Genomic DNA, 20,493 nt, shown 5'->3' with positions numbered 1-20,493 from the left:
GAGGCGGCGCTCTGGATGGGGGCCGCCATTTTGCGGGGCCGCCCTGAGGGGCGGGGGCCGGGCTACTCCTGCTCTGCGGCCGCTCCGGAGCTTCCGTGAGGGCGGCCGGGGACTCTACCGGGCCTCGGAGCTCACGGCCCGCCGGTGGTTGAGGCCGTCGTGCCCTGTTAGGCGGCTCACGGGTGTCTCGCCACAGCCCCGGTGGGAGCGGGACTCCTGCGAGGCTTCTGTGCCTCCCCCGCCCGGCCGAGGGGCGGTCGCGCCGCTTGTGCGTCTTTCTCGGAGTCTTTGAAACCGATTGCTCCATCAACAGAGAAAAATCCCATTAATTTGACGCTACTCCTTGATAATGACCTAAGAATGAAGGCTGAATTTCAAGGATTATATCCTTCAAGCTCAAGAGCGATGCATACCGACAAGAGGGAAATCAGGCAAGAATGCCAGGAGGCCTTCGTGGATGGATAAGAAGCTGCTGAGCAGCAGAGAAAAAAAATATGGCTGTAGAAGAGTTTTTTTCTTAGAAAGAAAAAAGAAACTTTAAAGAAGTGGATACGAGGACAAGTGGCCTTGGAGGACTACAGGGAAATCCCCTGGCCAGGGGACTTGGGGCTAGATGATATTTAAGGACCATTCCAACCCTGTAATGTTCTATGATTCTATAATATGCATTTGCTGATGGTTTGGCAGCTGTGCCCCTAATGCCTGTAAAAGGATTTTAAAATTAATTCATTCTGGTGTCTTCTCTAGTATTGAATTAACATTTATGAGTTCATATCCACAGTGTTATATGGGGCAATGTTTTGTCATTACAGGGCTCTAGATCAGGTCAAAGAAATGTTACATTTGTGAACTCACCAGTTCAAAACCTTTGCTTATGAAAAACTGACTTATAAATTCATTAAACTATTATGTTGGAAAAGAATCAGTATTCCTAAATAATCCTGCTCCTGCTGCCAGCAGCTACGGAGCAGATTTGGAAGAGAAAAGCCCTGAAAGACTGTGCATGGTTTGTCTCCCCTCTGAAGCAGACCTTAGGGCTAAGCTCTCATTCAGACTCAAGTCTCAAACATGATGGAGTTTCATGAGGAGACAATTGATGTAATTGCAGATGGGCCTTAGAAAAAAATTAGGGAAAAGGAAAAGGTGCAGAATGGTGTAAATTTATTAAAATGTCTGCAAATCTGATAATACTGAAAAGTTTACTGTAGGCAACTCCAGAAAAGGAAAGAAGAAATCAGTTATGCCTGAGGTGCCCAGCCAGGTGAGGATTCCTGAGCAGCACCTCTTTAGGAGAATGGTTTTTTCTATTGTGCCAACTGCTTTTTCTTAGAACAAGAAGGGGGAAATCAGAAGGAAACTGCAGTGGGACATGAATTAAAGCATTTCACAGAGTAGCTTCTGTTCCAGGTTGCCAGGAGGCTGAGTTGTAAACGTGCCGTGCTCAGGCAGTCATTCCCAGCCCCTGCAGAGGCTCCACTTCACATCGTGGAGTTGGTTGCAGTGTGGTGGGTGACGGATTCATCCTCCCCTCCCGTTTGCTGACTCTTCTTCTCCAAGGAACTCTGGGAGCTCTTCTGCTCCTCTTCCAGCAACTGTGAGGGAACAAGCAACCAGAAGTCAGGGAAATAAGAGAGGAAAGTGAGGAGCAAAAGCACAACTCAATTCACAGAGCTGAGATGAAGGAAACAACAATCTGGAGCTGATTTATTTTTTGGAGGGGGCAAAAAGTTTGAGATGAGGTCTCATGAGAAGAAGAAAACAAGGAGAATCAAAATGTGGAACATGAAGAGGCAGCAAATCCAAATGTTTTGCCTCACTAGAGTCAAGAAGCCCTGGAGAACCAAATAATCTGTGATTGGGCTAAGGACTAAATTTGACCCTGTGGCTATTTTGTTCTTTGATGCTAATTACAAATAAAAGTACATATATCTGTATATATACAGGCATATTTATGGCTCTTTTAAAATACTCCCCCCACAATCCCTATTATCAACTAAACATTCTTAATTGTTTTCTTTATTAACTAAACAAAACACAGTAATCTTTCTCAGTGGTGCAAGTTTTTCCAGAAAGTCAGAAGATGACCATAGCACAACCATGTTATATTTCCCTGGGAAGGCAATTGAAGCTGACTTACACCATACTATGATTTGTCCCAATATATTTTAATGATATTAAAAGCTCTTCAGAGATAATGCCTGATAGAGACAAAGCTGACTCTGGATATCTTTGAGTGCATGTACTGAATGCTGCCATTAATGAGGTTTACCTACCGTGGCTATACGCTGTTCTCTCTGTGCAGCGCTGTATATTGAAACTGTCAGTTTAATATTGGCTTCTTCATTCTCACGGACCGTCAAAATATTTAACATCTTCCAAGAAATCAGAAGAAAGACCCCTCAGCTTTCCCACAAAATGAATGTACCTCTACAAGCCTGACCTGCTAACAGAGCAAATGCTGCATACAAGAATTGTAGAATGAGATTAAATATAGATCTGTGCAAACATGTCTACATCCTCCTAGATCAAGCTCATAGTCTTAATTTTAGACTGCTACTGTGTATGAAATTCTTGAATGTAATTACTGATATTAACTGATAAAGCTTTTCTGGAATCACAGTTTTGGCACTACTTTAAAAATGGCACTGATAGCTTTGGCTTATTCTTTGTCTTATATAGGATATGCAGTACAAGCAATGGGAATATTTTGTCTGTTGATACATCAAGACTGAGAAATTTGGCAAGGTAGTTCATGAGGTCACAGTGAACTTGTTTCAAATTTCTGAGAAAAAAATGTGATTTTTGCCAAGTTGTTCTTAATTACTACTAATATTCTGGACTAATGTAGTTGAGCATTCCCTCTGCAGCTCCTTCAGGGATTTCTCTTCCTCAAAAAAACATTACAAGAAATCCAATAGCTGTGGCTCCATCTGCTAGAATGATTATATTTATCATGAAGTAATTACAAAAAACACAGATCTGTTACACCAGTCAGTGTGATCAGCAGTACAAGCAAAGTGTTTTATGAAGTATTTCCCTACAGCTGCTCATGCAACAAGTCACTTCAGCATTTGGGATAGGGTTTTCTGCAATGCCTAGCACCTAGATCTAGCATTACATACAATATCCTTCCTTTTTAGCCTCATTCCTGGGCAAATGGCAGGTAGGCTTCCAGATGCCCCAATTCATATCTTGTCATTTGCTCTCTGAAATGTTTCCTCACAGGGAAGGAAGACTAAGAGCAGGAGCAGGAGAGTGTGTGACCCTCCATAAATATATTACAGCTACATCTTCACTGAACAATGCCTGAGTAGCAAGCATAATAATTCAGCATGGACACCAGCTTTGTCTTATTTTATCACAGTTTATGCTGAGGAAGTTTTCAGTCAGCTGAAACTATTTCTGCACCTGATCAGCTCTGACACTGGACACCTCCCTGTTACCTCTGCTTCAGAGTCCCGCACCAGCTGCTTCAGATCCTTCTGTTCTGCTCTCAGCTCCCACAGCAAGTTGTAGAGGTAGCGCATGTTCTTGTGCTTCTCTGAGGACCAGGGCTGGAAGCAGATCAGTCAGTGAGAAACAGCAGCACTGCCAGGGTGCACAGATCAGGTACTCTGCTGGCAGAAACTGGCACGATCCTGCTACAGCCAGTAAAGCAGCACTCATTTCCATCATTGAAACATCAAAGCCATGGTCAGCATGGGTTTATCAGACTTCATTTTGATTTAGAATGCATCAGTAATGTGAACCAGATGGCACACTTTGCTGATGCTGCTGTTTTACAGTTGAAATGAGATGAATAGGAATGTATAGAAATAGAGATGAAAAAAATGGAATTCCAGCAATGCTTTCTGTGTATTCTCCCCAGTGGGAAACGGGAATTTTAAAAACCCTATAACATTAAAAAAAACCCTACTTTGTATTCTCTATTTGGTTTTCCTAAGTGTAATTGTACAGCATCACCAGAATTTACTGGCAGCCTTCTGCCTCTGGTTACAGACTTGCACTGATGCTGTTAGTGGGGTAACCCCTCACCCCTGATGAGATCATTTGCCTTAATGGCAGCACTCCACTTCTTTTGGAATATCTTTTATTTAAGGCTATCTAGCTAGCTAGCTAGCTATCTGCAATGTATTAAGCCTCTGCATCTGCAGAGTAAACACTGGGCTATTTAAGGAATGATAGGACCCAAGAACTCCACAGCAGAAACAGAACCAGAACAAAGAGTGTCTGCCTTTGCTGCTCTGCTCTTGCTCTTTTTGAAGAGGGAACAACAGAGGACATTTCAGTTTCCCTGCTATGAATCTCCAGAAATGAGTCCAACAGTGCTGAGCCTACATTTTGCAGGATCCCAGGGGATGTAGAGTCTGCCTGATGACCAAATCTAAGAAGATGACCTCAGGCATGGCCAGAGCAGGCCTGCCATGTCACCTGTCCTGCACTCCCAGCATGGCAGTGCATCTCCTGGGCTGTGGGTGTTGTCAGCCTGGAGCTGTGCAGGTGGAGTAGAGGGGCAGCATGGAATCTGTCATGTTTGTAGTTCTTTCACTGACATTTCACCTTTGTGTCTTGTGATCTTCATACCTGGTATTTGACAGTGTTTTCTCTGCTAAGGAAGATTTCGCCTTCTCTCTTCTCCCTCCCTATTACTCTAGCGAAAACCACCTTTGAGGGGATGATGTCATAGACCTCAAGGTGATATGTCAGCTGGATGACATCGTCTATGACCTTAAAGACACGTTCCTCTACATCTTCATCAGCAGGCTTTTTTGGATTTCTGTGGAAATACTCCTTGATTTGCTAATGGAGAGTGAAAAAAAGATACAGAATCAACTTAGACAACACAAAACTGGAAAATTTACAGATTTGGGTAAAACCCCAAGGTAAAAATTGTGTTTTTCTGCCTGGACTTGCATCTTTTGGCCAATGGTCCTACTGTTCTTGCCTATGTCTTAAAAAAACCCAACCACAAAGCTGCTTAAAGCAATACAGAAGTTTCCTATTTGTGGATCAGAGTATGCTTTCCAAACTCCAAGTTAGCTTGGGATGCTTCCCTGCCTGAGGGACCTGCACGAAGCAAGGTATTTTGGAGGAAAGCAAGGTTTCCCACATTTCCCAACACAGGGGAGGAAAAGGTAGCATGTTTGGTGCTAGTCCAAAGACAGACCACTGCATGGCTCTGTCTTGGCAGGTGAAGTGTCTAAGCCATACATACTGCCAGATGTCAGACTTTCTCCTTCTGTTCTGCAAACCTGACCTGACAAGAGGAAGAGTAATATTACCTGCCTGTAACAAATCAGAGTGATGAGACAATTCAGCAGGAACCTAGAATGATACTAGTTTGGGCTCAGCACACAAAATCATTTTCCTAGTTCTGAATCTTGTGAAAATTTTGTTCTGAAATCATAGTCACTTTTTTTTTCTTTCCTCTGACACACAATTTCCAAGCCTTAGTTTCCTAGTTTAATTCTAGCTGCTCAGTACAGCTCCTGACAACTGCTCACACTGTAGTTCTCTGTCAGGGAAGCAACTGTGAGACACAGCAGCTGAACAACGCTTGGCTGTCTCATCTGGAGACATCAGCCTCAGCCGTGCGCACTGCAAATGAAGTGAAGCCCCAGGCAGTGTGTTTTGCATAGTTTAAATATCACAGTGACACATATTTTCTGTTCCTGCCTTGGCCATACCACTATGGGCCGGGCGTTAGCCTCAGCTGTGCCTCCAGCCATTTCCATTCCCTGGTCTCTTTCACCAAAGTTTATGTGCCGCTTGTGCAGGAGGTCCTCCCGCTCCTCGAAGTACTCTGTCATCTCTGTAGCAGTTTCAGACCGTTTCCAGAGGCCATCAACTCGTGCTTTGTGGTAAAACTCCACTGTGTGCCCAGTCTCAGGTTCCAGTGATGTGTAGGTGTGAGCTAAGGACAAATCAGACACAATTTCAGAGTTAGCAGCTGTAATACACTGAACACAAGCATGGCCAGGGGAGGTCTCATTTTCTGCAGCTTTAGCAACAGATCTGATGCAGGAGTTATCCTCAGCTGCACAACACTGAGAGAACAAACATAATCCTAAAGAGAAAGTTTCAGCTTCCATCAATTCTACTGATAAAAGCAGAAATGTATCACCCTGATACACATGACAACTATGTATTTTTCTAACACACAGAAAACTACATAGCTGTGGGAGCACTGCCCAGGACTGCAAGCCACCAACCCAATTCTCTACTCTTCACTGGAGATCATTTTATTTATCTAGAAAATTTATCCCACGTGTATCCTGTCCCCCATGCCTTTCAGCTTTGGGCTTTTGCCGCTGCTAGAAGGGAGTCATGTGAAATCCCATCAGCTGCAGTGAGCTGGAATACCTTTAAGAAGGAGGGGGTGTCCAGGATTAAAATGGTCTGTGATCAGCTGTGTTTGATGATTCACTTCTCTCATATACAGCAGGTCTTTTCGGTGTTCGAACCATTCCTTCACCTCCAGTTCTTCAGTACCTGGCAGGAGACAAGTCATTTTGCAACCTTAGGTCACCCTGTTGGAGGTGGCAAAATTCTGATGGGCTCTGAGTGTCTGTGTCAGCACCCTGTGCTCCTGATACAGCCTCAGTGGACAGAGTACGGCCACTGGAACTGCCCCTGTGCACAGGGGAATTTTGGATGTGAATCCTGATCTACATTTGTGTAGATGAATTGTACCCTAAGGGGGTCTATTCCTCTTCATCAGAACTGGAGTAATGAGCTCAGGAATAGAACATGGCACAGCAAAGGGCTATGGATAGACAAGAGAAATTCCATCCCAAATATTTATTGATGGTGTCAGGAGATCGGAGCATCACACTATCCAAGAAGGCTGAGGGCAGAACACTGTATATCCAGTTTGGAATCTGCATGGTTTCTTGAACCAGCTGTTAAAAATAATGTTTTCAACTACAGAGATATCCTCAGACTGTAGCTGCCCCTTTCTATGGCCCCTTTTGACACCAGTGAGGAAATGAAGATAGTGACACTATTGGATCAAATCCAACCAGCCTTCCATTTCTCTGAAGACTGAAAACCCAAGCAGATGACCTGTGACACTGAACAGTTTCACTGGTGTATAAAACAGATTCAAACTCTTGTGAAAACCCCCAGCAATGCTGGAAAGTTCAGAGGCTCCACAGACTAAGCATGACAAAGAGTTAGATAGAGTAAATAAATTCCCCCACAAAGCTGAAAGGAAAATGAGAAAGCCAGAGAGACTCTGGAAGAAAGGGAACACCTCCCCCTGTCCATCAGCACGGCCCAGGCTGTGTGCTCAGTGTGTGGAGTGTGCTCATTCATCCCTCTTACGGTCAGAGTCTGCGTAGACAGTGAGGCGTTCCACCAGCCCGTCTGCATTTGCATACGCCGCCCATTTCTCCTGCTTTGCTTTATCGTACAGGATCACCTTCTTCCCCCGGGGAAAGGGATTCTCATATTCTGCAGTGGGCAAGAGAGATGTCAGACAAATTGACTCCTCTGTACTCAGCCCCCAAAAAAAAGAATTCAAGAGAGGAAAAAAACATGGTGTAAGGGACATTATCCATTCATTTACTGTGTTCTGCTGGCAATAAAGCTGTTCAGATTCTGCCTGTTGTCCTTTAATGTTATAATGGTATAATAACTCTTTTCTCTCCCCAAACAGGTATTTGATAATGCAGGAGCAGTTCCTTGTGCATAGTAGTAAGAGAAAGACCATCCCAGGCAAAATTCCCAGCTGGCAGGAAAACACAGTGTGGGGTATGTGTCTGTGGGGGATGAGACAGGGCAGCACTGAGGGCAGCCACTGGAACCAGTGGGTGTTGTGGCCTTCATCTATTGTGCTTCACTGTTTGACCACCTGAAGGGAGAACCCTGTGAGACAGACAAATGTCCCAAACCCACTGAAAGGTCAGCTGGGGGCAAGCAAAAGGCAAAGGAAAAATACCTACCTTTGCAAGATACCTTAATTCGGTCTACCCATGATAGTGGCATCTCAAAGCTCCTGCCTATTTTCTTCTTTTCTTGCTGAAACAGAAGCAGAGATTTGTGGTTTTGGCAGCATCTTTTACTGTGCCAGGAAGCATTTTGGTCCTGGTGAACTGCAGTGATGAGAGCTCAGCTCATGTGAGGCTGTGTTCTGGTGAGCACCATGGCACAGCTACAACAGCACATCCCTACTCGAGTCTGATGAAATTATCTTCTCCTGGCTACTGCTCATGCTGGCAGGGAATGAATGTGGCAATCACCAGATTATTTTATGTAGACCCTGGAGGACTCTTTGCTCCCCAGTTATGGGCACAGGCTGAGAAGAGTAGATAGCAGGAGGGAATTATTATTTGCATTCCTCTGTCCTGCTGTGCAGGTGCAATGTCTGTTTTAGCATGCTGTCTTCTCCCAACACAACAACATTTTGTACTTCTAGTACATGGCATTTTTTGTATTTTAGAGGACACACATTATTTCTGCATTTGGTTGGCAGGTTCACCTTGCAGCCAAGAGGGGAAGGTGACCAGCATAGAAAGAATGTCCACAAAAATCTCATTCTGGATTTTATTTTTTAAAATTATTTCACCCCAAAGGCCAATGCACTGGAGGCTTACACAGATCCCTAGCCACTTATGACACCTAAAGTACCACTTGGAGTCCTGCTTCAGAAATCACCAGAACTCTCCTAGATTGAGAGGGAATCTAAACCTGGCCAGAGTAGAAGGGATGTGACCTGGAGAGGGCAGCAGGCAGGCAGATATTCACTATGGACACACTGGTTCCACACAAGGTCCCCAGTGCTCAAGAGCATTGCTTGGGTCACTCACCATTTCATCTGTGCTGTTCTTGGGTGACTCTGTGGGCAACTGAGAGGCCTCGTCGCTCTCTGGAAACATAATTTCCCAGCAGAAACGATTACTCAAGTCAAAGCTGAGATCCTAGGGCATATAGAAAAAACTCTTTAAACTACAGGGCATTGTCAAGGGCCTGACACTAAATTTGACCACTGCATCAATATGTCTGTGGTGCTCTGGACCTGCCTGGGTGCCAGAGACTTTAGGAACTCTAGGGAGTTGAGCTGGTGGGACCCCAAAGACTGTCCCTGTGCCTTGAGGTTGCAGAACCCCTTCCTCATGGTGCCTCTTCCTCAGATGAGAGGAAATGGCTGGAAATGCTTCTGCCTCCTTCCTCTGGGCAAGTATGGCCCCCAGGGCAAGCTGATCTAACTCAGACCCTCACCTCCCAGACTCTGTGTCTGCTGGGGGGTAGCTGAGGTGTGGTAAGAGCTGAATCAAGATTTTACCTTCCTTGAGCTATGCCTGGCAGACCCAAAACATCCTCTGCTTCAAAAGCTGCTGTTTGAGAGAAGGAGTGCCTAGGCAGCCTTAAAAGCTGAAACTTTTGCACTGTAGGGATTTAATAGATGTGATCTGTATTTACCAGCTCAGAGTCTGGGATGCCCTGGAGTAGTTCCATAGTCTGTGCAATCAGAGCAACATGACCAAAACCAACACAAGGAATGGTTAAGTGGAAACTGGAGCACTCCTGCTCTTGGACTTCCCCAGGACTCAGGTGAGCCCAGCTGTCCCTCAGTGCCCAGGCAGGGTGCTAAGGGCTCCCTACCTTGCAGCCTTTGCGGCAGTCCTGCATGTTCACCCAGTAGTTCTTGTCGTTCCAGATGCTCTCAATCCCAAGGAAGCACTCATCCTTGGTGCTGTGGTTGTTTCCTGTGAAGGGGTTGATGAAGAAGGTCTCGGGAACCTTCCTCTTCCCAGACAGAACCAGAACCCAGGCGTGCACCCGTAAGCCATGCAAAGGGTCTCGCTTGGGCTTTTCCACCTCCTGTAGCACAGAGGATAGAGCAATAATTATTGCCATTTCACTGACACTTTACTCCAACCCAAGGGCCATCTTGTCCTTTCCTCTGTCCACTTCTAAAGAACTCCAGGCTCTTAATGCTCTTTAAGAGTGAGGTACATAGTCAGCACATATTCCTGTGCCAGCCCACACTGTGCTCCTGGAGGCCAGGTGCTCATGGCCATGATCAAGGCTGTGTCATGCTTCAGGAGGGTGTGAGCTCTTCTCTTTGGCCAGCCATTACCTCTGTCTCAGCTACTTTTCCTGAAGCTCACAGGAAGGTGGACCTTGCTAACTCACCTCAACCACCTCCTCTTCTCTTTCCTCCTCTTGTGTGGATTTAGCTTCTTCCTCCTCCTTGGCCCTCTGCTGAAGCTCAAACTGGCTCTTTGGCTCTAAAGGGTACTTAATTCTATACTTGTTGGGATCCTCCTTTACCGGTACCTGCAAAAGCAGGAAATTACTGTGAAACCCAGCAGAGATCAAGAGAAGTAAGTAAATGTATGGCTTACAGGTAACCCCCAGTTCCCAACATTTGGCAGTTTGCAATATTGCACCTGGTGAGCAGAAATTCAGTGAAGCCAAAAAGGCCTTGTAAGGAGCTGTAGAAAATCACTCAAAAGATTCCTTTGGTGGGCACAGACTGAAACCCAGTGTGGACCTGAAGCTGTTCCCCCTAGCTCAGCTCTGGAGCTCACTGGACATGAACAGGCTGAGAGTGTGTGCTGGACTCCTCTCTGCCCACTGCCTGCAGATCTCACCTCTGGGGGCTTCCTGAGCCGTGGGCACACCTCCTGGGTCTGGTCCAGGGAGCACATCTCGAGGGTGGCATATCCATGTACACAGTAGGCATCGTAGCCAGCCCCCACCAGCAGGGAGCACAGCAGCACGCTGAAGTCAAAGCAGTTCCCTCGCTGGTACTTCACAATGGTGGTTGGGGAATAGAGTGAGCTGGGCTTGAAAGAGAGAGATGACATTCACAGTGCTTGTCTTGTGGAGCTGAAACGTGCACCAGGCAGAGAGAGGCATTCCCCACATCCCTGGGCCCTGCACCCTATGGGAATCTGTTATGTAACATTTCTTTAAAAGCCACTGACTCTAAAACTCCCCTTCAAAATGATCTGGGGAAACTCTGACCTCAAATCTGGTGACAAATTTAACCACAGGAAGGGAAGGAAATGACAAACTCATCAAACTGCTGAAAACCTAATGCTAATCCTGGAATGGGATTTCCCTCTCTCTCCTGCTGTTCTGTCTGCAGGTCTTCCAAGGAAAACACCCATAAGCTAAATTATAGTTCACAGGAGGAAACATATTTCTTTCTGGCCCTCGCTGGTGAGCAATAAAAAGTATCACTACACACATACTGCATACAGAGAGATTCTAATCCCACTCAGTTTTCAGACAACACCTAAAGTGATCAAGGCAGTCTCCACCTGCTAAATGGAGATACCTTCTGTGTAGTCAAAAACTGCCAGAGCTCCTTTTGAGACCCTGGGGCTCTTGGGACAGCCTGTGCCTGGTGTAGATTGTTTAGGTCACTCTGCAGTCCTTGCTAGCAAGGAGTGTGTTCTCTTAGCTGATTCTCATCAAGAACTTGTCCCAGCTCTGGCATCATCCCTTTTTTGCTAACCTAGAAATCTCCCTTCATCCCAAAATATACCCAGATATGGGAATATAAAAGTCAAAAAGTGCCTAAGAACAGGTCACTGAGGTCAAGTATCATCCCCTAGGGTTTATGTGCTCCTCTGTTCCAAAGTGTCTTGGTTTTCAGAGGGGAGGCTTGTCGGCCATTGCCTCCCACTGTGCTCCAACTGTTCATCTGGGCTGGCTGAAGGCAGGGTCTGGTCTTGAAGAAATGGTGCTTAATTACTTAAAAGGTATCACACTGCACATGCACTGGGACCGTGGGTCCAACAGCATGCACTGGGTCTAGGAAAATCAGGGGGCTGCCTAAATAGTGAGGGGATGGTGGAAGTGTCAGAGACCTTTGTGATCCCAGCCACTGGGACCTGCCCACCGTGTGCTGCTGAAAGGCCCTTCTGTCACCTCTGTTGTGTCTCTGCTGGGGCTGCAGCCCCTTTCTTACCGGTGTGACTGGGCACTTGAGGGGCTCCATGATGAGGTAGTCACTGACAAAGCTGGCACAGCCTGACCAGTAGTACATGTCTGGGTAAGGCAGCAGGGTTGGCCTCACTGTTGTGCTCACAAACTTCTGTAGGGCAACAAGAGGAGTTTGGTTAGCCAACAGGGCCTTGGCAGAGTGTCCTCTCCAAAGCCATCCTCAGACCACCCCTGGATGTTGCAGATCAAATTCAGGATCTTTCTACAGCATATCAACAGCATCAATATCCCTTCTCTCCAGTTCCAGGATGGAAATTTCATGGGGCTGAGAGGCCGTCTGCTTGCCTGTGGCTGAAACTTCAACCTCATCTCAGACACATTCCAGAGGGGAGCCAGTTCTTCTCTTCATTTTCAAGCAACTCAAATAACTACTGCCTTTTCTGGCTTTTACATCCTCCAGCATTCTTTTTTGCCTTGCATGTTAATGATACAACAAATTTTGGGGAAAGCTAGTACAAACTAGCAATTCCAGGTGCCCAGGGGGAAGGGGGGAAACATCAGGTCCAGAACTAGACAACAGTTGTGCAGCTTGGGCCCAGAGAAAACAAAACCAGACCAAAAACTTCCACATTTACTCCTTCCCTGTAACTTCAGAGAAGTTCAGAGTAAGTCCTTACTCTGGATCCCTATCTGTGGCTGAGCCTGAGCTTTATCTAGTTCATGTATTTCTTTTCCTTCCCTTTATGTTTCTGTGGTCTCTCCTGTTTCCTAAGCATCACACTGCAGCCCACATGGCAACACCAACATTTATATGGCTCATGGATTTGGACAGCCATGGTGTTCCTGGGGCCCTGTGTGCTCGCTCAGGGGCTGTGGGTTCAGCCAGCAGCTTCCCATTCCCTTTAGCCAGGAGGGGCTGCTGCTCTTCCACAGCATTTGGCACAGTGGAATCCAGGTGTTCCCTGTGCTGTGCCCAGCCCCAGGCACCCCATACCTGCACACCACACTCGTTGAGCGGGTGGATGAAGAGCGGCTTGCGGTCAGGGCACAGGTGAGAGTACTGCTGCAGGAAATTGTCAGCCAGCTGCAGCAGCTTCTTCTCCTGCCGGGAATTTGTCTTGTACGAAGATGGTAAGTTGGATGTGTCAATGGAGCTCCAGTCAAAATCACTTATGTAGAAGGGGGAGGCAGAGAGACACAAGTAATAAGCCAGGAGCAATACAGGCAAGATGATCTGATATCAAAACATGGCAGGGCTTCCCTTTTTCACAGGTACAAAATGGGGGCCATATCCAAGGATATGATTTTGACATAGCCAAACATCTCTCGAGCAATGGGAAACTGACATATACCCAGAGTCTTGGGGGATCTTTATACAGTGGTAAACTGTATATGTATGTATATATGGATGTACAACCAAATGAGTTACCTTGTCTTACTTGCACACCCACAATCTTGGACAAACTCATCAGGCACAAGAAACTTGCTCACTCCCATCACCATGTAAGGGGGACCACATGTGCCATCCACACACGTGCAATCACCCTGTGGGGCCCAAAGGGAACATCTCTGCTCATCCCAGCCATGGGCAGAGACTTACGATTCATTGCTTATGACAGAGGCTTCCTCCGCATCTAGTTCCAGCTCATCGAGGTAATCACTGATATTCAAAGAGATCACATCATCTGGTGTTTGCTCCACTTCCTCCTTCTCCTCCAAGGCCTCCATTCTGCGGGGCACTACAGGAATGCACACACCAGGGTGAATTCAGGGGTGGGACCCAGATACACAGGAACAGAGAAACACTCCCATTGTGGCCGCAGTGCTTTGGTACACGAACATGGCTGAGGCAGCCAGAAAGGGAGAGCACTGAGTTTGGGCTGGGACAAACTGTCCAATGTTCGTGGACACCCTAAGCGTGCAGAGCAGGCAGAGCCTGGCTCCGTAGGGCAGAGCACGTCCCCACATTCAGACCGCATCCCCCGTGTCCTCCCTCCTGCCCGGGCTGCTGCTGGCGGAGCAGCAGCTCCATCAACCCGCTGGGCACCGGCCGTGCCCCAGCCCGCGGCCCGCAGGGGCCTTGGAGGGAGAGGCCGCTCCGCGGAGCCGGCAGCCCCCAAGGGCAGCGCCTGCCGCGTATCGTTTGTATGCCGTCCCTGCGGTCAGGCTGACCCCGAGCGGGGCACACAGGGAGCCGCAGACCTTGCCCAGGGGCCCCGCACCGCCCCCGGCCGTCCCCTCACCGCGGCTCCAAGGGCAGAGCGGCCGCTCCGGCCCCGCTCGGCTCCGTTGCTCACCATGGCAACGCCCGCGCCGCGGCTCCGGGGACGGGCCCGCGGCTCCTCGGGGACGGCGCCCGCGGCTCCTCGGGGACGAGCCCGCGGCTCCTCGGGGACGGGGCCCGCGGCTCCTCGGGCTCCTCGGGGACGGCGCCCGCGGCTCTTCGAGACGGGCACGCGGCTCCTCGGGGACGGCCCCGCGGCTCCTCGGCACGGAACCTGCGGTCACCGGGGTCCTCCCAGACCTTCTGCCACAGCCCCCGGTCGCGGAGGTTCCCCGGGACCCCTGCGCTGCCCCAGCCCCGGCGCCTGTCCCGGCCCTGCCGCCGGCACCGTGCCCCGGGCCCGCTGGGAGAAGGGGACAGAGCGGAGCAAGCAGGGGACAGCGGCCGGCCCTGCCCGCCACCACGGCTGAGCTGTCGCCCTCCGAGACCCGCTCCGAAACTCACGAGTTCGGCTCTCTTAAAATTAAAGCCACCCCCAGTGATCCTTTGTTGCAGAGGCACTTACCCAAAAGCTGGCACCAAGGGATAGCGAGACGCCTTGTTCTTCTTTTCTTTTTCTTTTCTTTTTCTACTTCTTTTTCTTCTCCTTGACCATTTCCTTTTCCTTTTCTTTTTCCTTTTCCTTTTTATATTTTCATTTTCCTCTTTTTTCCCCTTTATTTTCTTTTTATTCTTAATTGGCAGTTCATTAGACTGTAAGCAGGGTCAGATGCTAAACACTTTTTTTTCTGGTTTGTTGTTGTGGTTAAGAAAAAATATGGATTGATGGATGGATGTTCACATTAGGCACTCTGTTAAGGGGACTGTAGCAATTAAAGCTATGAGGATGAACAGACCACAGTCAAAATATATCAAGAAGCATCATTTTGAGTGATTAATGCAGTTTGCAGCTGGTTACTGCTGCCCAAATGGCATGAACCTGTATTGAGGGCAGGGGTTTAGGTTGGATATTAGGAAAAGGTTCTTCTCCCAAAGAGTGGTTGGGCACTGGAACAGGCTCTCCAGGGAAATGGTTGCATCCCCTAAGCTTGCCAGAGTTCAAAGAACATTTGGACAATGCCCTGAGAGGCACAGGGTGGGACTGCTGGGGTGGTCCTGTGCAGGGACCAGGAGCTGGATTCAGTCACTGGGGTTGTGTTTCACATCTGGATATGAAACAAAGTGGGGTAGGATCCTCCATCTCTCACCAGTACTTCTCAGCAGTTCTTAAATGCCAGAAGTCAATAAAAAAAAAAAAAAAAGGATAAGGGAAATGTATGTTGTGGTTCCAAACTCCCTGTACTCAGCACCCAAAGTTATCTGGCCTTGGCGTGTGCTGCTGTGGTATCTGTTGTTATTGCTGCATCAAAAACAGATTCCACAAAACCAGCTGGATGCCCAGACCCCAGATCCTGGAGGCTTTTGCTGACACTCCCTGTTTGGGCCCCTGTCAGGGCTGTGAATTGGGTCAGCACCCACAAGCTGTGGGCTCATGGGCACGGAGGATGGACTTTGAGAGTCCTTTCCTCCTCCCCGGCCCCGAGGGATGCCCAGCGGGCTCTTGTGCAATCCCAAAGGCTGCGTGTTTGCCATGAGCTGTCGGGAGGCGATAAAAGGCACACAGAGGGAGGCACCGAGCCACCCCCGAGGGGAAGGAACATGGGTGGAGGAGCAGAGAGCAGCCTGGCCATGGTGAGCAGGGGGAGAACAAGGTGGTGGGGTCTCTCAGGATGGATCTCTCAGGATGGTTGAGCAAGGAGCAGATGGGGCATTAACTCTTCCTGTCCAGCTGCTCAGGGTCAGTGCAGGGGGGTGTGGGTGAGCTGTGTGAGGGGATTTTGGCACTGGCTTTGTCCTGCTCTCAGCATTGCCCAGACACCAGTCCTGGCTGACTTGCATCCACATCTCTGATAAGGAGTACCTGGTGTCCAGGGCTGATCCAGCATTGTGCCAATAGTTTCCCTAAAGAAATGCATTGTCTGTACCAACAGAAGAGATTGTCCTTTTGACACTAATTTTAGTAGTGTTCAAAGCTTTGGGTTTGTTTTACTATCCCATTGTCTCCTTGTTATAGTTATGATTTACCGGAACAGTGAGGATCCTCTTGCAAATCCTAACTCTTCAAAAGAGCTGTAGTGGGAAGAGGATAACTTCTTTCCTCTTTGGGGAGTCCAGATTGATGTCCCATCTGTGCAGCTTTACTCAAATTGCCACTGAAATGTGCCTTTATCACTGTCAGCACATCCCTGTGGGTCTCAGGGCTGGTTTCTCCCACCTCCTTTCTGGAATAGCTACCTAAATTCAGGATAGTATTTGACCCTTGTGTTAACCTGATGGAGGAAGGCTGATCTGGACCTTTGGGATGGGAAATTACTTTGCTTCATGGAAATACAGCACAGAAAATATTGCAGCAGTGCTTGAGGATTCAGCCTTTCTGAATGACTGCAAACATCTCCAGTGAGCATGATAACAAATCCGAGTCTGCTTGTTTTTCAGGACAGGATTGTGAGATGTTTGCTGCTGCTCTCTGTGCTCTGCCTGGCTGGCTGTGAAGGCAACAAGAGTGAGTGTCCCTGTGCTCTGTCCCTGCTGGGTCATGGATGGGTAGCATGGCAAGGAAAGGTCAAACCTCCACCTGATCCATGTTCAAGTTCCTCTTTCAGCACACTGCTGAATGCTAAAGAGGAACAATAGAACAGGGCTCAGAGAGGCAGGAACTGGGCTCCAGGAGCCAGCAAAATTGGCAGAAACTGCAGGCTGTCCCCCCCAGGCACGAAGGGTGTGTAACCCATGGTGCTGCAATGTGCCACCATGCTCCTTGGTGACAGTGACAGGCCCCTTAGCTCTGGTCCAGATTACAGCCAGGCTGAGGAGGTCTCACAGCCTCCCAGCAAGCTGAGGCAGCAGGTTCTTCCTCAGATGTGTCTGCTCTGGCTCCAGGTGAGGATCTCAGCCCCTGAGAGCTGTGCAGAGCTTCCTGCTGTGGGGTGAGTTCTCAAATCTCTCATCAGGGAGAAATTCTTGCTGCATTTCATCTTTTTTGCCTTTCCCTTGCTGCAGGTGAGCTGGCCAGCACCCATGGCCTGAGGTCAGGGGTTGCCCTCCGTGTCAAGAGGAGCCCAGATGCCTGCCTGCCCAACCCGTGCCAGCACCAGGGGCAGTGCCAGGTGCCTGTGGACAGACCAGTTTGCAGCTGCAAGCCAGGCTTCACAGGGGAATTCTGCCAAGGTAGGGCTGGGAATGCTGGTGAGCCCTCCCCAGTCTGTCTATGGGCACCAGAGGGAAGGGAGATGGGCGCTGGTGTTACCATTGCTCTCCACCCCTGCAGCACATCCCAGCTCCTGCTTCAGGTGTACTGTGCACCTCTACAGCCATATCCTGGCTATGTGCTGGTAGAAAACCCAGCATTTTCTTCTTCCCCAAACGCCTGAATTGCTTGGCTGTGCCATGGTGCAGCAGGGCACAGCTCCCTCACAGTTTCAGAACAAGCACATCCACCCTGGCACAGATACAGTGAAGCCCCTTCCAGACACTGGCCACAAACTCTGTTTTCTTCCTCTGAAGGAGAGGGTCCCTGTCCCTCTGGTGCCCTAGACACACTGTGGGGGTTGTGTGGACAGCCCTCCAAAGGGAGCAGCCTGTCTCCTGCCCAGTGTCTCTGAAGAGCCCTGCAGCCTGCACCGAGGCTGGGACAAGAGGCTGCTGAGCTCAGTGGGACTGTGCCACCCTCCAGCTGGCCTGGGGCTCCTTCAGGCCTCTCCCTCATTGCTATTGCAGATGGCTTTTTCCCCCAGATGTGGTGCTGAAGCTGGCCTGTGAGGAAGAGCACATGAAGATGATGGTGAGGAAGGAGGTGTTTGAGCTCTTGAAAATCCCACTGGAGCTTGTCCACTTGAAGAACCAGGCATGCAAGGTTTCAGAGAAGGAAGAAGAGGGTGAGCTGTTTTTTGCAGCCATTCTCACAGGTGAAAACCACACTGCCTGTGGATCAGTAATCCAGGTGAGGATGCATAGCTCCAAAGCCAGGAGAGGAGCGTGTGTGGTGAGGTGGGACAGCAAAGGGCAACCCCAAAGGCTTTTGCTTTTGTATCTGGGTGCTGAAAAGTTCTCATTCCCCTTGAAAGTCTTCCCTAAGGATGTCAGAAAGCTCTTCTGCCTCCACCAAACCCCTCCTGGCAGCACATTTTGTCTTATTTAGGAGAGCTTGGAAGTCTCATTGTGCACTGGTAAGAGCCCTCAGCTTTCTGGAGACATCCTGTGAGCTCTGCAGCCCTGTCCCCTTGGTCCCTGACTTGCTTCATGGAGCAGGAAGGGAGCAGACAAGGTGCTCGAGCTCTGCATTGCACAGCAGAGCCCTGTGCTGACCTGTGCCCACTGTCCTGACTGCTGTGCCATCAGCCCCCTGGCACAGGCTGAAAGCCCAGCAGATATCCAGACCTGGAACAGCTACAGCTGAGTTGTGCCTTCTGAACCTGCAGCTCTGTGCGTGGCTTTAGTCATGACCTTGATTTCTGTGTTGTCCCAGCAAAACAGCTCCCATGTCTCGTACTCCAACGCCATCGAGTCGGAGCAGGAGGCCCCCAGGGCCACCATCTCCCGCAGTTTTCAGCTGGAGGTGCACTTCTCCTGCATCTACGCCTACCAGCAGGTGGTGAGACTGCCCTTCGCTCTCACTGCTGTTGACAAGTGAGTGTCCCACTTCACCTGGCTGCTCACATGGTGTCTATGAGCTTGGAGAGAAGTAGATTCAGTGAGACAATTTGCAAAGGCTCTGGGGAGCCCTAGAGAGCTCTGAGAGCAATGGTGGCTTCACCTGTGCAAGGTCCTTCCCACCTCCTTGCTCTGTTTGTGAGCTCTCATCCTGTGCTCCCCTCTCAGGCTGGTACAGCTTGTGGTCAGAGAAGGACACTTCAATGTCAGCATGAGACTCTACAAATCCCCCTCCTACCTCGAGCCTTATCACCTGCCAAGTGTGGCTGTGCCCCTCACGGACACCCTCTATGTCCTGCTGAAGATGGAAGGGCAGCACCAGCTCAAGTACTTCCTGCTGAGTGTTCTGGACTGCTGGGCCACGCCGAGCACAGATCCACACCAGGACACGCAGCACAAGCTCATTGAGCAGGGGTGAGAGAGTGTCCCCAGCACATCCAGTCTCCTTGCACACAGTGTGTCAGGGACTAGACAGAAATAGGCCTGTGGGCTGCACCCATTCCCTGGGGGATGTGTTATCCCACAGGGATAACCCTGCTCCACCCTGTTTACCATCCACTGATCCAGCCCCCGTGTCCCAGGTGTCCCCATGACGAGACAGTGACCTATCTGAATGCCATTGGGGAGAGCACCACTGCCAAGTTCAGCTTCCAGATGTTTCAGTTTGTTGGTTACCCTGAGATGTTCCTGCACTGCCGTGTGCAGCTCTGTGTTCCTGACAGCCCAGAGCCCTGTGCCAAGGTGAGCTCCCTTGCTGGGCTGCACCTGCCCTGGGTGGCTGTGGGACCTCCCTTCACTGCCTCTGCTTGGACAAGGGGCTCTGCTCTGCTTTTGGGTGCCTCACAGAATAAACACTTCCAGAATCAGAGGCCCTAAGCACCAAAGGTGCAGGGGCCTGAACCCACCAGAGACCTCCTTTCCCTCTTCCCTGGGAAAGGAAGGGAGATCTACAGGATGGCCCAGGTGCAGGGTGCCCTCCCCTGCCCTCCCTTCACCCTTCCTTTGGCTTTGCTGACAGCAATGCCCCAGGCACTGGAGGAGCAGGCGGGCACTGGCAGATGACTATAACAGGATTGTCTCCTACGGGCCCATCCTCCTGCTGGCTGCTCCTTCCTCAGGAGCAGAGATCCACCATTCCAGCAGTGACCAGCAGGACCCAGCGGGTATGTATGTCCTCCTGGGCACCAAGGGCAGTCCAGGAGCAGGGCTGGTGGCAAGCCTACCTACAGCATGGCTCAGAGCAGGCGTGCATGCTGAGCTGTAGGCAGCAGGGGTGGGCGGAGGCCATTTGAGGTGACCAAGTCCTGTCAGCTTCCTCAGGATCCCAAAGTACCCCCAGCTCCTGTGGCTCCTGCCTGTCACAGGAGATGACCTTCCTGAAAGTATCCCCAGTCAGGAGATGCCTCAGCAGGGCTCAGGGGACCAGGATACACACCCAGTCTCTCTCCTCTTTGGCAGGACCCAGCCCGTGGCTCTCCAGGGCCCTCGTCCTGCTGGGTGTGCTTGCCGTGCTCGCTGTGGCTGCTGCGGCCGTCAGCGTGGGGCGGAGGATGGGTTAGGAAACAGCTGTTTCCCAATAAACATCACAGGAGCAGAGGGGCTCTTGCTGTGTCTCT

The 20,493-nt window shown here is 49.6% G+C and overlaps 2 protein-coding genes across 3 annotated transcripts; one reads left to right on the top strand and one right to left on the bottom strand.

The window, feature by feature from the left end:
- Positions 1 to 942: 942 nt before the first annotated feature.
- Positions 943 to 14,612, bottom strand: DRC7 (dynein regulatory complex subunit 7). 2 transcript variants are annotated; one of them, XM_071440704.1, is made up of 16 exons: positions 14,148 to 14,612; positions 13,505 to 13,643; positions 12,899 to 13,073; positions 11,930 to 12,055; positions 10,602 to 10,796; positions 10,141 to 10,284; positions 9,607 to 9,825; positions 8,811 to 8,921; positions 7,947 to 8,022; positions 7,327 to 7,455; positions 6,364 to 6,492; positions 5,688 to 5,914; positions 4,585 to 4,800; positions 3,444 to 3,554; positions 2,274 to 2,372; positions 943 to 1,592 (listed from the first exon to the last, which is right to left on the bottom strand). In XM_071440704.1, the coding sequence occupies exons 2-16, from the start codon at positions 13,630 to 13,632 to the stop codon at positions 1,479 to 1,481; spliced, it is 2,199 nt and encodes a 732-aa protein (XP_071296805.1). In that variant the 5' UTR covers positions 13,633 to 13,643; positions 14,148 to 14,612; the 3' UTR covers positions 943 to 1,478. The 2 variants fall into 2 exon arrangements, with proteins under 2 accessions (XP_071296805.1, XP_071296804.1); XM_071440703.1 differs by having other exon boundaries at positions 14,202 to 14,612.
- Positions 14,613 to 15,826: 1,214 nt separating this feature from the next.
- Positions 15,827 to 20,436, top strand: LOC139596126 (uromodulin-like). The gene is made up of 9 exons (XM_071440158.1): positions 15,827 to 15,859; positions 16,664 to 16,730; positions 17,228 to 17,395; positions 17,962 to 18,167; positions 18,693 to 18,853; positions 19,046 to 19,291; positions 19,459 to 19,618; positions 19,896 to 20,040; positions 20,336 to 20,436. Exons 1-9 carry the CDS (start codon positions 15,827 to 15,829, stop codon positions 20,434 to 20,436), a joined length of 1,287 nt encoding a protein of 428 aa, XP_071296259.1.
- The last annotated feature ends 57 nt before the right edge of the window (positions 20,437 to 20,493 follow it).

This window comes from Agelaius tricolor, unplaced genomic scaffold, assembly GCF_023055355.1.
Source record: "Agelaius tricolor isolate 1412-34295 unplaced genomic scaffold, bAgeTri1.0.p SCAF_15, whole genome shotgun sequence".
Taxonomy (NCBI): domain Eukaryota; kingdom Metazoa; phylum Chordata; class Aves; order Passeriformes; family Icteridae; genus Agelaius; species Agelaius tricolor.
Note: the sequence above shows the minus strand (reverse complement) of the source record. Positions and strands in the feature narration are given on the sequence as shown.